The sequence below is a fragment of the Chrysemys picta genome, chromosome 1, assembly GCF_011386835.1.
Source record: "Chrysemys picta bellii isolate R12L10 chromosome 1, ASM1138683v2, whole genome shotgun sequence".
NCBI classification, from domain to species: Eukaryota; Metazoa; Chordata; order Testudines; family Emydidae; genus Chrysemys; species Chrysemys picta.
In genome coordinates, this window is record NC_088791.1 from 8,320,486 (window position 1) to 8,333,764 (window position 13,279).

General features: G+C 49.0%; 1 protein-coding gene across 15 annotated transcripts in view; it reads right to left on the minus strand.

The window, feature by feature from the left end:
* Window positions 1–13,279, minus strand: part of LOC101937181 (collagen alpha-1(VII) chain-like) — a 216,523-nt gene that overhangs the window by 101,877 nt on the left and 101,367 nt on the right. For 9 of the 15 annotated variants that reach the window (XM_065552743.1, XM_065552759.1, XM_065552755.1 and 6 more), the window contains 10 exons: window positions 12,634–12,678; window positions 12,183–12,254; window positions 11,717–11,752; window positions 11,564–11,599; window positions 9,904–9,945; window positions 7,810–7,863; window positions 7,048–7,086; window positions 6,749–6,787; window positions 2,615–2,653; window positions 460–495 (listed from right to left, as the gene is read on the minus strand). In XM_065552743.1, coding sequence (XP_065408815.1) covers window positions 460–495; window positions 2,615–2,653; window positions 6,749–6,787; window positions 7,048–7,086; window positions 7,810–7,863; window positions 9,904–9,945; window positions 11,564–11,599; window positions 11,717–11,752; window positions 12,183–12,254; window positions 12,634–12,678 — 438 coding nt within the window. The remainder of the gene's footprint in view (window positions 1–459; window positions 496–2,614; window positions 2,654–6,748; window positions 6,788–7,047; window positions 7,087–7,809; window positions 7,864–9,903; window positions 9,946–11,563; window positions 11,600–11,716; window positions 11,753–12,182; window positions 12,255–12,633; window positions 12,679–13,279) is intronic. The other 6 variants (XM_065552766.1, XM_065552747.1, XM_065552706.1 and 3 more) reach the window with 4 other exon arrangements.

Here is a 13,279-nt window from a genome sequence, read left to right on the forward strand (position 1 = left end):
ACCCCCCCTCCCAAAAAAAAGCCGCGATCACGATCTGCAGCACTTCGGTGGCAATTCGGCAGGAGGTCCTTCACTCCGAGCAGGAGTGAGGGACCCTCCGCCGAATTGACGCCGAATAGCTGGACGTGCCGCCCCCCTCCGGAGTGGCCGCCCCAAGCACCTGCTTTCTAAGCTGGTGCCTGGAGCCAGCTCTGGGCATGGCCTAGGGGCAGGGGCGGGGCAAGGGTGTTTGGGTTTGTGTGATTAGACAGTCGACAACCCTAGGGGGTGGCCATGCAAGGCTGGTGGCAGGGCGAAGATGCAGTGCACGGGGCCGGCTGCTCCTCCGTCAGCACAGCCCCCCGCTGCATACCAGCTCACGGCCAGCTGGGCCCCACCCCCTGTCCCATTTCCATCTGGAACTGGCTGCGAGCCAGCAGTGGGCCAAACGTTCAGAAAGAAAGTAAAATATTCACATACCTTGATCCCATAGGCTTCAAAAAGTCTCTCCAGATCCTGAATTAGGAATGAAGAGTGTTAGCCAATGAACATATGTTGGGTGTAGCACACACCACATTAATAGATATTATGTGCATGGATATAATATACATTTAAAAAGAAAAGAAAAGGAAAGAAAGAAAGAAGTGTTGGGAAGTTATGTTAACTGAATTCTGTTCACCCGTCAATTATCCCACAACACTTTGCAAAGCTGAAGTCAGCGCTGGCATTAGAAAATAGAAAACTTGCCAATGGCAAACCACGTTAATGTTCTGCCCTGGTACGAGCTGGGGAGGTACCGTCCTGGACCAGTACCTGGAAAGCTAGTCTCCAAGATAAGGAAGGTACAGAACAACAAGTTAAGAAACTGCTATGAACTGGTGGGTTGAATTCTAGTGATGTGCAAAGAGGTTTGTAACTTGTGAAATCATCCTATAAATGCTCCTAGCTGAAACGTGTCACTCTGGAAGCAAGCCTTCTGTGTAAGGTGAATTCTACCACGCTGCACGAGACGGCTTCCTGGAAGCTGGTATCGTGTTGAACCTTTTTTCCTGTACTACATGATTAGTGTCTTTTAGCAATAAACCGGACTGATATTGGTTATTTAGTCTCTGGAGTATATTTCATAACAAACCAAAGTGTGGTCAAGCAATTGACTATACAATTTACCACCAAGGGAAATAACATTAACTCAAGTATAACCTCCATAGATGAGCAGTGATAAGCCCCTAGATACTGATGGCTGGATTCTGCTCTCATTGAAGTCAATGGAAGCTTTGCCATTGGCTTGGACAGGCGTAACATCGGACCTTGCATCATGAGAATAGGGTAGGTGCAGAGTTTTACATGTGTGGGCCGATCGGCTCTTTCAGCAGCGAATGTCCCATTGGGTTCTCATTAACAGGCCACAATGATTAGGTACATAATGTGGTTAGCAAGAAACAACACTTCCCAAAGTAGGGAACCATACATTCCTCCTCCCTGTCACCTACGTGAAAATGCTGTGTGAGAGGAGCTCGTGTCCTTGGGCAGCTGGGCCAGGAGACCGCTCTTAGATACCATGATAATAGGCAGCACTGGAAAGAAACCGACTGGTAGAGACAATCCAGTACTCAGCGTTAGGTGAAAACCTCGATGGAGATTAATGATAATTAATCATGTTTATTATGGTGGTGCCTAAAGGCCAACCAAGAATGGAGTCCCATTCTGCTAGGTGCTGTACAAACATGTGCCTTGCATTGTGCCCTGATGGATCCCTGTTGGGAGCAAATGCCAGAGCCCTACTGGGAACGCCCTACCCCAGACCCAGGGCCGTAATCCCGGGAGGCTGAAAACCTAAGCATCCCATTGTTTGCAACTTCTGCAGTGGCACCAATGGGTGGAAGGTGATCTCTGAGATACAGTAACCAGGTACTTTGAGAGTATTTAAGGCTTCACAGACCATGGCCAAGCCTTCGATTTGCACCTGGATGTCCACTGGTTCAGAACTGAGACGGAAGCACAGGCGTGATGTGCTCTTGTCTGTCTACCCTAGCTAGGAGGTAGATGTTCTGCACAAATGTAAGCTTCCAGATGACTCTCCAGGGTAGCCCCAAGTAATGCAACAATTGCTTAGCTGAGAATTGACCGACGCGCACAAGATGAGGGTGAGATCAGCATCCCCAGAGCAAAGGTTGGAATCTGATGGCCACAGAGGCAATAAAGCATTTCTAGCCTTTGCTATGCCTGAGAATCCAACAGATCCTAACCAGTGACCCCCATTCTGTGTTCCAGACAGCTCAGTGGAGCTGTAGGGCAGGGAGCCACATTCATAGCTGCCTGTTAGTTCATACTAAATTTCACAAGGGATCTCTCTACAGAGCTGCAGCAGTGACCCACACAGCACTCATCCTGGTTAATGTCTCTAACCTGGATCCTACCGGAAGGCCAAACGATTTGATCTTACTGCAGCAATGGGGTAAGATTTATGACTAGCTCCTCAGTGTCTTGTTCTACACTGGCTTTCTTTGGATTTTGTCTCTGAATCCTAGCACTGGGGGCGGGGCTCAGAGACCCAGGGACAGAGAAACACAGTGAGAGAAACAGGGATGGAGAGACAGCGTATCAATATTATAATTTTCCACATGTTTTTATTTACCTTGATCTCCACGCCTTTGCCGGGTGGACCTGGATCTCCCTTTAAAAACAAACAAACAATAGCTGGTTAACAAAAGCATTAGCCCAAAGAAATGCAGTGCCAGGTGTCTGGAGCAGAGGTTTGGCAGTCAGGTTTCCTGGGTTCTAGTCCTGACTCTGCCAGAGACTTGTTGTCTGACCACGGGCAAGTTACTTAAAATATGCCTACACTTGGAGCTGGTAGCATGATTCCTAGCTCAGAGCAACATGCCGTGGCTATTTTTAGCATGCTAGCTCAATCAGAGCTGGCACGGGTATGTCTTCTTGAGATGGAAATCACACCCCCAGCTTGAAGTGTCAACATGCCCTTAGTTTCAATGCCCCGATCTGTAAAAGTGGGGCAATGACTTCACTACCTCGCAGTGGGGATGAGAGGCTCCAATTAATGTTTGTAAAGGTCTTTGAAATCCTCCAATGAACTTGGCAGCTAGTCCCCTTTCACTAGGCCCCACCTGAACCAGAGCCTCAGACATGAATACCCTTCAACTTGACGGAAGCTTGGATTCGTGTCAGAACTTTGGGCTGATCCGCAGGTGTTGGGTTCACTAGAGCATACACCTCAGACAGCGAAACGTTTGGATGATCAGCCAGTTCCACACTGCGCTTTGCCTAATTCAATCTGTGATACGGTGTGTGAGCAATGTTGGGATAACTGGGCCTACAAAGTTACCCGAACGGTGAGCTCCACAGTAAGTAGGTCCATCAGATGTCACAATAATGTATAACTACAAATGTTGATGGGAAAAGGGTTGAAAGGGAGACAGAATGAATTCATCCAAACAAAAAGTCCTGATATAACTCAAAGGCTGTGGTAAGAACATGCCTGGTACACCGGTAAATGTGGGACCAGAAATTAATGAACCAATAAAGAGGGAGTGGGCTATTCCACCCATCACTCCCTTTTGGGGTCCTTAAAAGGAGAGACTTAGGGACAGGACCGGCTCCAGGGTTTTTGCCTCCCCAAATGGCGGGGAAAAAAAAAAAAAGCCGCGATCACAATTGCGATCGGCGGCACTCCGGCGGCAGCTCCACCACGCCGCTTTCTTCTTCAGCGGGAATTTGGTGGCAGGTGCTTCCCTCCGAGAGGGACCCGCCGCTGAATTGCCGCCGAACAGCCCGACGTGCTGCCCCTTCCCCTTGGCCGCCCCAAGCACCTCCTGGGACCCCGGAACCTCTTCATCCTAATCCTGAGAGATGTCCTGACCAGACCAGGCCAGGGAGAGGGACCCAGATGACATCGCCACCTTTGCTGGCTACAGCTGGATCCCAACCGCCACCCGAGATGAAACAGGATCGGACTTTAACAGCAGCAGCAGCTCCAGCCTATCTCAACTGACTTCCTCTCTTTTCCCCCAAAAGGACAGTTATCACCAGCTCTGATTCCCCCTAAGAGACTGTCGGAAAAGGGGTTTTTTCCTTCTAAAATCTCTCTCCTCCTAAAGGCAACGGGAACAAGGGAGGTTGTTAAAATGAAAGCTTCATTCAATATTTCACATTTCAAATGCTTTAATTGTTTTTCCTTCTTTTCTTAATCTTTCATAAAGGTGAAAAGGATTGTTAACGGCGTGTTTGCCAACATCCTAAGCAGGCTGAGGTCTCTGTACACCAAGTGCCGAACCTTAGTGCTGTTTAATGTTGGACAGCGACTGAGCTATGTAAATACTTTTAGGTCCATTTATTCCATCTAAATTAATACAGCAGCACAAGAAATTTTTCCTGGTACCTGAGCAAGTCAAACAATCATTATTTGCCCAGTTTTATTAGCATGAGCACTATTATCGTGATCTCAAACAAAAGGCTGATACCCGCTGTATTGCTGCTCGGCAGACCATACTTGCTGTTGTGTATAAATCTAGAAAAACACCTGAGTGATTCGCTGTAGCTAGTGGCTTAGAAAGGCACTTGGAGACAGGACACCTCGGTTCTCTTTTTAACTCCGCCACTGATTCATCGTTTGATCACACCCAGGTCATTTAGACCAACATTTTCAAACCTGGCCACATTTTCCTAGGAGCCAAGCATCCACAGACCCCCACTGAAGACTTTTTTCAGATCAGAGCCACATTTTCATCGCTCTATGCCTCAGTTTCTCCCAGGTGTGAAATTGGTGTTCCAATCACATCAGTGGCAGTTTGGCACATGGAGCAAGTGCAGGACACGTGACAAATTCAGAGCAGAGGATTTTACCAATGACAGGCAGGTGAGGCCCAGGTCCAACCCACTCAGGCTATGTCTACACTACAAGCGAGGGGTGCGATTTCCTTGCTCGTGCACACGTATTCGCACTAGTGCTCATCGAGTTAGTGCGAGTATAAATAGCAGCGTTGGCACCGTAGCACGGGTAATGGCAGCGGAGGTCCAGCTGCCTCCACCAGTTTCAGGCAGGGAAATCACATCCCAGCTCATAGTGTAGACGTAGCCTGATAGTATCAATGTTCCTCCCCCGGAGGATGAAAGGGTGTCATGTCCCCTGCGCAGACGTGAAAGAACCAAGGGATGCAGCACATAACCTATTCAATGCTAGGACCAATGCAATGCTAGTTAGATTCGCAGGAGTCAGGCACTGTGAAAGTCAGAGCTCCAACAGGAACATTACAGCGGCCCAGGATCATCCCAAACACCCATTGACTAAGCCTCCCAAGACCAATGGGAAGTGGGGATGGTAACGATCGTCCTTCGCATTTCACCCTTGGGGGTAAATTGAGTCACGCTAACGGTCAGAGCCAGGATTAGAACCCAGATCTCCTCATTCCAAGTCTCATCCTGGGACCATGCCATCTCTCCTTAATTAAGCTGCAGGTTTAATTAGAAAAAACAATCCTAGGAAATATGGCGTGTGTGCAGTGCAGACGAGTTAACATTGCAACAGGAGCCTTGAACTTTGCAGCCACCTTAACAGTGAATCGGCAGCGTGGCAGCACAATGTCTGGACATGGGGCTAAGATCCCAATATGAGCTTTTGGTCAACATTCTCTCCAAGGGCGCGAAGGTGAGGAGTTGAATTCCATGTCTGATGGGCTTCATTACACTGAAATCTGGTTTCTGCCTCTACAGATTCCGGTGGAATGAAGGGCACCAGCAAGCCATGGACTGGGGTGGCCTCCACCACTCAACACGTTTTGCACAGGAGAGAAAATAATCCAAGAGGCTCCAGAAACAACCCAGCTGGTTACACCACTCCAAGAAAGTATTGGCTTGAGAGCTATGAGACCTGGGTAATCATGTGACTTGGGCAATTCCCTTCACCAATCGGCGCCCCCATATTCCCACCCCGGGGCTCAGCATATTTACCACCCGAATGTTGGCAAAGAGTTATATCAAAGCAGAGAATTAAGGCCAGCCATTAGCAGAGGTGGGGAAAGAATGGAGGAGCACTTGGACTCTGGCCTTTTGCTTAACCCACTAGACCATGATGGGTTTGCCCTGGTGTACACCTACTCCATTCCTCCTGCTCTTTAAAGAGTCTCCAGTGTGATTCTATTGACAGAAAATGGCTGTTAAACTCACGTGTCTTCAGATTCCAGATACATTCCCCCCCCCCCCTCCACGCCACACACACACACACACACACACACACACAGAGCAATTAGACTCTGGCTCCAATCATCTTGACTCTACAATTTCCAAGCACCGCCTAGAGCTTTTTCCCCTTTAGTGTCTCAACCACGGCCTAAATAAAGTACCTGACAGCGTGGTGTGCTCTAAAGCGTTTTTAACTGCAGTTTCCCTTTGGGAAGACCTGCATGACTCACTCCTAGTCCAGCGACTTGGCAGCAAGGTGAATGTCCCGAACACACACCTCTCAGCACAGTGCCGCTGTGTATGCTCTGTCCATGGATGGGTGTGAATATATTTTTGTGCCAATCAGTGGCACATTTCTATGTACAAATAATTCGTTTTTCCATTTTGAGCAAACAATTCTCCCGCAGACAGGGCCCTGGTTCCCTTGATGAGGATGATCTGTATTACAGAAGTGTCAAGGGCAAGCCCCCCCCCACAACTCCCCCATTGCGCTAGCACAGTACAAACAAATACAAAACACAGTCCCTTCCCTAAAGAATTCACAGTCTAGAATTATGACATTAGAAGCTGTTACCTTTTCCCCTTTTGTCCCCTTTTCTGACATGTTATCCAGCTTGGAGAGGGGGAGAAAAAGGCATGAAAACATTATTGAATGTTTCAGGAACGGATACACCAGAATGTAACAGCCATGGTTAAGAACTAGAACCTGAAACTTACTAGATTAGTTAACACACTTCAACAAGGATAAATATGGTACAGAATGTGGTATTCGCTATCTATCTATTTAGTAGTATTCTAAAATCATGGTTTATAAAGAGATCATTTAAGTAATGTTGATTATATGTAGAAAACAAGGCTAGGAAAGTAACATACCAGAGTCCCACCTGCAGGCCCTGGGAGACCATCCGGCCCCTTAAAATACAAAATAAAGGTAGGTTTGACCTCATGGTTCCCATGTTCCAAAGGGATATTATCTCCACAACTAAAACATGACAGTAAGGAGTAATTTCTGAAAGCTGCCACGGCCCCTATTCCCGAGGACCAAAGCGTAGGTCCCCCGCATTGCTGGTCCCAAGCTGTTTATAATTCAGGCTATGAAAGAGTTCCCGCTAAACGGCCTGGTGCTGACAGAATCTAGGCGCCGTGGGCTATCCCTCCCCCTTCAGTGGTTTGAGCATTGGCCTGCTAAACCCAGGGTTGTGAGTTCAATCCTTGAGGGGGCCACTTAGGGATCTGGGGCAAAATCAGTACTTGGTCCTGCTAGTGAAGGCAGGGGGCTGGACTCGATGACCTTTCAAGGTCCCTTCCAGTTCTAGGAGCTACATTAATTAATGGAGAAGTAAAGATCCACCATACAAGCCTGTGCTCCTGCAAAGGCCTAGGCAGTCGGTAACTTTATGCATGCAAATAGCCCCTTTGATCTCTATCGGACTCCTCAGCTGCATGAAGTTATGCAGGTGCAGAAATCTTGGCATGATCCAGGCCTGGATGTGGCCATGAGTTTAACAGCTCAGCTCAAAAGCTCTCGCTGTTTAAGTCCAACCTTTTGGGGCCAAGCATATGAGAGATCTGACCCAATTGTCCGTCCACCTGCAAGCCCAACAAAAACACTCACCCGCAGACTCCCACACTTACTCTGGGACCTGGAGGGCCTCTCTCTCCTTTCAGGCCTGTTTCCCCTGGATCTCCCTGTAAGAGAGGGAGCAGCAGGAATGGGTTAGCTCTCTCTCTTTGGCACTGCGACATGACTGATAAAGCAATGCAGGTATCTGGGGAGAGCTTTCGTTTAATGCTTTGTCGTTAGCCAAATGGAACAAACTCTTAGGACTGTTACTTAAGACTCTTGTTCTCCCGGGGTCCCTCCAGAACCACCCTTTCCTAGCCCGCAAGGAAACAACCACTACTGCAAATGTTAGCATGAAACTGATGCTGTGGCAGGTCCACTCTCTTGATGGCCAAGTCGCCTCTCCCTGTCCCCTGCTGCACAGAGGGTGAAGATGCCAGAAAATGAGGACGAGTCACAATTTTTGCTAAACCCTGTGATTTCAAGTCCTATTTTTTCTCCACTCAGTTGGGAGACATTCCTTGGCAAAATGGCTGCTCTGGATAACACCTGACCCAACCTCTCTTCCCGCGTAGGTCAGATCGGATGCTGCATGTGGTGATGTGGGTGGTGCATGAAAGGGGCTGGATTCTTTGCGGTTTGTTTCTCTGAGCGGAGGAATGGTACAGAAGAATGGCGTGAAGCAAAGAACACATGGTGTTCCACGTCTCTCAGCCACTACTTTGGTATCTTCTGAAGGGTGCTGCTCTCTGAACTCTGCGCTCCCCTACTCTTAGGTACTGTATTCAATTTCCTTTTTTTTTTACCCAAACACCCCATACAGGTGGAATCCCTCCCTGCTGATCTTTATTACAGACCGTCCATGCACCTTGCATCCATCATCCTGTGATCAATTGTCTGAGTGCCCTGCACTAATCCTTGAAAGGTGCTACTGAAAACACGCCTGGATATGGCTCTTACCCTAGACAAAGATGCAAAGCAGTGAATTGCTTGCCAGCCCTGGCATAAACAAACAAGTGATTTTTCCCCCCTTTAATGAGAAGCCAGTTGCCTTCATCCAAATTCAGCAAAGTGCTCAAGCATGTGCTTAACTTTAAGCATGTAAATGATCCTATCCCCATTTGGCAAAGCACTTAGGGCAATGGGAGTTAGGACCGAATTACCCTTAAAAAACTGGCCCTTAAGCACATGCTTAAATCCAAGTACCTGCCCGAGTCCCATTGACTTCAATGAATGTTTTGCTGAATCAGGGCTTGAGTGTTTACTCCTGTCCGCCCTGCAGAACCCACACAGCTCTGGAAAGAGAGTTGGAGTCCATTCTGCCTCTTGCGTCCTCAACAACATTGTCAGCTACGTTCCATTTGCAGCACCTTTGTTACTGGTGAAGTGAACGGGAGAACTCAGTTTGCTTTGCAGAGTTCAGCGTTTCAGATCCCAAGTTGACTTGCAAAAGTCAACCTGAGTGGAGAAAACTTGATCTGGAAGTCAGGAAGTCATAGGGGAAGTCAAGACTGCAATCACAGCACCTGTGCTTGCTAAGGTCCCAGAGCAGTGATGGCGCAGCAGTGCAGGCTAGTCCTGCAAATAATTACCCAGGCTTCCAGGTGGGCTTGCACAGCTCACCCTGATGTGCATGCTGCTACAGCTTCCCTGCTCCACTAACTGAGCTAGCTACGGCCTTGGCTACACTCATGGATTCACAGCGCTGTGAAGCGCAAGTGTAGTCGCGCCACCAGCGCTGCGAGACGGCTCTGATTACACTGGCGAGGGGAGTAGCTTTACAGCGCTGCACTCGCTGCGCTCGGTGGGGGGTGTTTTTTCACACCCCTGGGCGCAGCAAGTGCAGCGCTGTGAATTGCTAGTGTAGCCAAGGCCTACATTACAGCTACCTTGGGTGTGTCTACTCGAGCTGGGTGTGATTGCAGGGTAGATATGCCCTTTGTTACACAGCAGTGTAGGATTATGTGCTCCTCACATCTGGAAAAGTTTGAGATCAATTCTATCATCTCTATTTGAACGTAATCCTTTGCAGCTGTTTACAGCTCATTTAAAACGTTTTTGTTGTTGAAGGGTAAAACACTCCCATGCAAAACAACTACACAACCAGTCTTAGGGGACAGTCATCTCAGTGCACTGTTGCTTCTCCGGCAAGGGAGAGACTTTACCTTATCGCCTTTGTTGGTGATGCTGTTCTCCAGAGATGACACCTACACCAGATGGAAGAAAGACAGGTCACAAAGTGTTGTTGGTCCCAATTAGGAACAGATCTCCAATGACCAACATCATCTCTGCGAACCTTCCTTCTGGTTCTGATACACCCACTTGGCACAAGGATCAATTAACTCACTTTCTTTCCTCCTCTAAAAATTAGCCCTTAATCTGAGCTGCAATATTTGGATCCAAACCTTCTAGGTCTTTGGATCAGGGGCTAGAGAGCGTCTTCATCTAATGAGCTGTAGAGGTCTGAGCCAGCTGTGAAGTTTGGGTCTGCAGCTGCACTTGCACAAAGCTTAAAGTGTTTAGGTCTGACCCATTCCAGAGATTGGGGCCAACAGCAAATCCAATGTCCAAACTTCCTCAGAGCTCAGGGATGTTCAGACTTAGGATTTTGTTCGGGCCCCTCTCTGCTGCTGACTCAACTTTTGCCCTTGTTTAGGCAGTTTGGTCGTTTGTACTCAATAAACAGTCAGAGGACTGCACAGTTTAGAACCCTTCCCCTTTGAATCGGAAGACGATGTACTTGGGTCACTGGGTGCGGTGGTCATTGTGCTAGCGCAGGGTGAGAGAGTCACAGGAGCTGGGAATGGCGAGCCTACTAGGCAGCGTAGACCGTACAGTGCTCCCCCCTCCATCCCCAGTGGCATTGCAATTTCAGAGAAGCAGGGGGAGGGATAGCTCAGTGGTTTGCGCATTGGCCTGCTAAACCCAGGGTTGTGAGCTCAACCCTTGAGGGGTCTACTTAGGGATCTGGGGCAAAAATCACCACTTGGTCCTGCTAGTGAAGGCAGGGGGCTGGACTCAATGATCTTTTGAGGTCCTTTCCAGCTCTATGAGATAGGTATATCTCCATATATTATTATTACTTCACTAAGAGGTGCGTGAGCAGTGAGCGAATGGGAGAACAGCAACCAAGGATGACAAGGCTGGGGCAACCAAAGGCCTGGTGAGATAGGCAAGAACCTCCATGGCATATCCCCACAGGTACTGATTTAGTTAAGCACATGATTAACTTTAAGTCATGATTAACCATTGAAGTCAAGCATGTGCTTAAATCTCATTGACTTCAGTGGGATTAAAGGATGTACTTGAAGTTAGCCATGTGCTTTCTGGATGAGTATGGCATTAAGCATGTACTCATATTCCTGAATCAGGTCCGGAGGACTGTTATACTCACACATGCGCTGAATGAATTGCTGTGATGTATTCATAGAACATCAGGGTTGGAAGGGACCTCGGGAGGTCATCTAGTCCAACCCCCTGCTCAAAGCAGGACCAATCTGCAGAAAGATTTTTGCCCCAGATCCCTAAGTGGCCCCCTCAAGGATTGAACTCACAACCCTGGGTTTAGCAGGCCAATGCTCAAACCACTATTCGCTGCAACACAGAGACTGCGGTCTCCACTACGGTGATTCTGGCCTCTCGTGGCAGACACTAGGTACAGGCCTCTACCCCTGAGCAACCTCAGTGCTGCTGTAGACTCACAGCACAGCTGCCTGCAAAGAAATGGGAGCCCCTCCCTCCGGTTGCCAGGACAACACACCCCCTCTGCCCCAGTTCCCCTTCCCTCCCACCAGTGAGCACCTCCAGAAAAAGAGTATTACTCACGATGCTTCCAGGCGACCCGGGCGGCCCAGGCTTCCCCTGCAGAGACACAACACCCCCCATCCCCCAAAAAGGTGAGTGGTGAAAGTCAGCATGTCAGACCCCGAGCTGGACTCTCTCTCATGCAAGGTTAAAAAGGAGAACGTGCAAACCTACAGCTTCACCCTTGTCTCCCTTCTCTCCGGCGACTCCCTGGGAGGAGAGAGAGGCAAGGTGAGAACCGGCCCTCGGTGGGACAGAGTCAAAGCAACTCCCCACCGTCTCAGGCCCGCTCAACGCACGCTGAGGCTCAGCATCGAACAGGCTGGAAATGCAAGTGACTCTTCCTCCGAGGTGGGCAGAGGAGATTTCGCACACTCGCGTGGTGTGCACACCAGGGGTGCCCATGGCAGCATCCTGCCTTATGTCTTGGGCTTCCGCCCAATCAGACGTTATTCAAACTGGTTCCACCCCTTCCTGCTGGGGAGCAGACCTTCCACGCCGGACCTGCCAGACTACATCACACGGAGGGAGGGAGCTTGCAGCCTTTAAAACAGCAGAGTTACGGGCCTCTCTTTTGCCAGCTATAATATTGTCTCCCAAGCTCCCCTTCCTTCCATCACGCCATCGATGATTGACTTACATCCTTTCCCGGTTCTCCCATCTCGCCTTTGATCCCCTGTTCTCCATGACGTCCCGGAAGCCCGAAAGGTCCCTGCAAAATGATTCAAAGACACGATCATGAGTGAAACAAGCGATTGATCTTCGCACATACAGCCCAATGGGCATTCCAGACCCTGTCCAGCAGCACAAGAAGTGCAGAAGACTTCACCCTAGGCACCCGCCTGAACTCTCTGTGGTTTTCATTTAGGAGGTGACTCTTTGTGCATGTGAATTCCAAGGCTGCTGACCGGTGCTGGATTGAAAGCCCTAGGAGAAAGCCCTGGGCTGAGAACCACCAAACTCATTGCACAGATCTCTTTTTCCCCTCACTAATTCCCTTCTATAACTACTCGGACATGGAAACACAGTGCCTGAAGGATGCCACTGAAGCACCGAAAGATCTCATTCTGCACCCTGGAATGAATCATTACCTGGATTCCTCTCTCTCCTGGCTCCCCTGGGGCACCTGCTTCTCCCTAAAGGAAAGGAGGACAATTTTTTTTACAGCCTTATTAGCAGCCTCAGGTAAATGGGTGTGTCAGGCTTCCCCAGCACTTGGGACATTAATTATGCAGCACTTCTTATGCCTGGAAAAGTCAGTTCAAATGGAGAGATAGCCAAGCCCACTTGTCTGGCCAGTGGCTTTGAATAAGACCAGTCTCTTTCCCCAGCACCCACCAGAGGGGGCGGAGGAGCAGGCAATGATAAAGATGGGGTAGGTCGTCAGAGGTGCAGTAAATGGGGGTGACATTTCAGAGGGTGCCCGGAGCTGGAGTAAATAGGGTCAGATGTTGCAGGGAGATGTCAGAGTTGCAATCATGCTAGTAGAGATGGGGGGAGGTTGACAATTCTCCACCAGAGAATTCACCCACGAAAGCTTATGCTCCAATACATCTGTTAGTCTTAAAGGTGCCACAGGACTCTCTGTTGCTTTTTACAGATCCAGACTAACACGGCTACCCCTCTGATACAATTCTCCACCAGTCACCAATGGGATTTTGGGAAAGTCTCCTGCTTTCCACCTCCTCAGCCTTAACAAGCAGGTGACCGCCCCCATAGCTAGTCCCACCCCCCAGA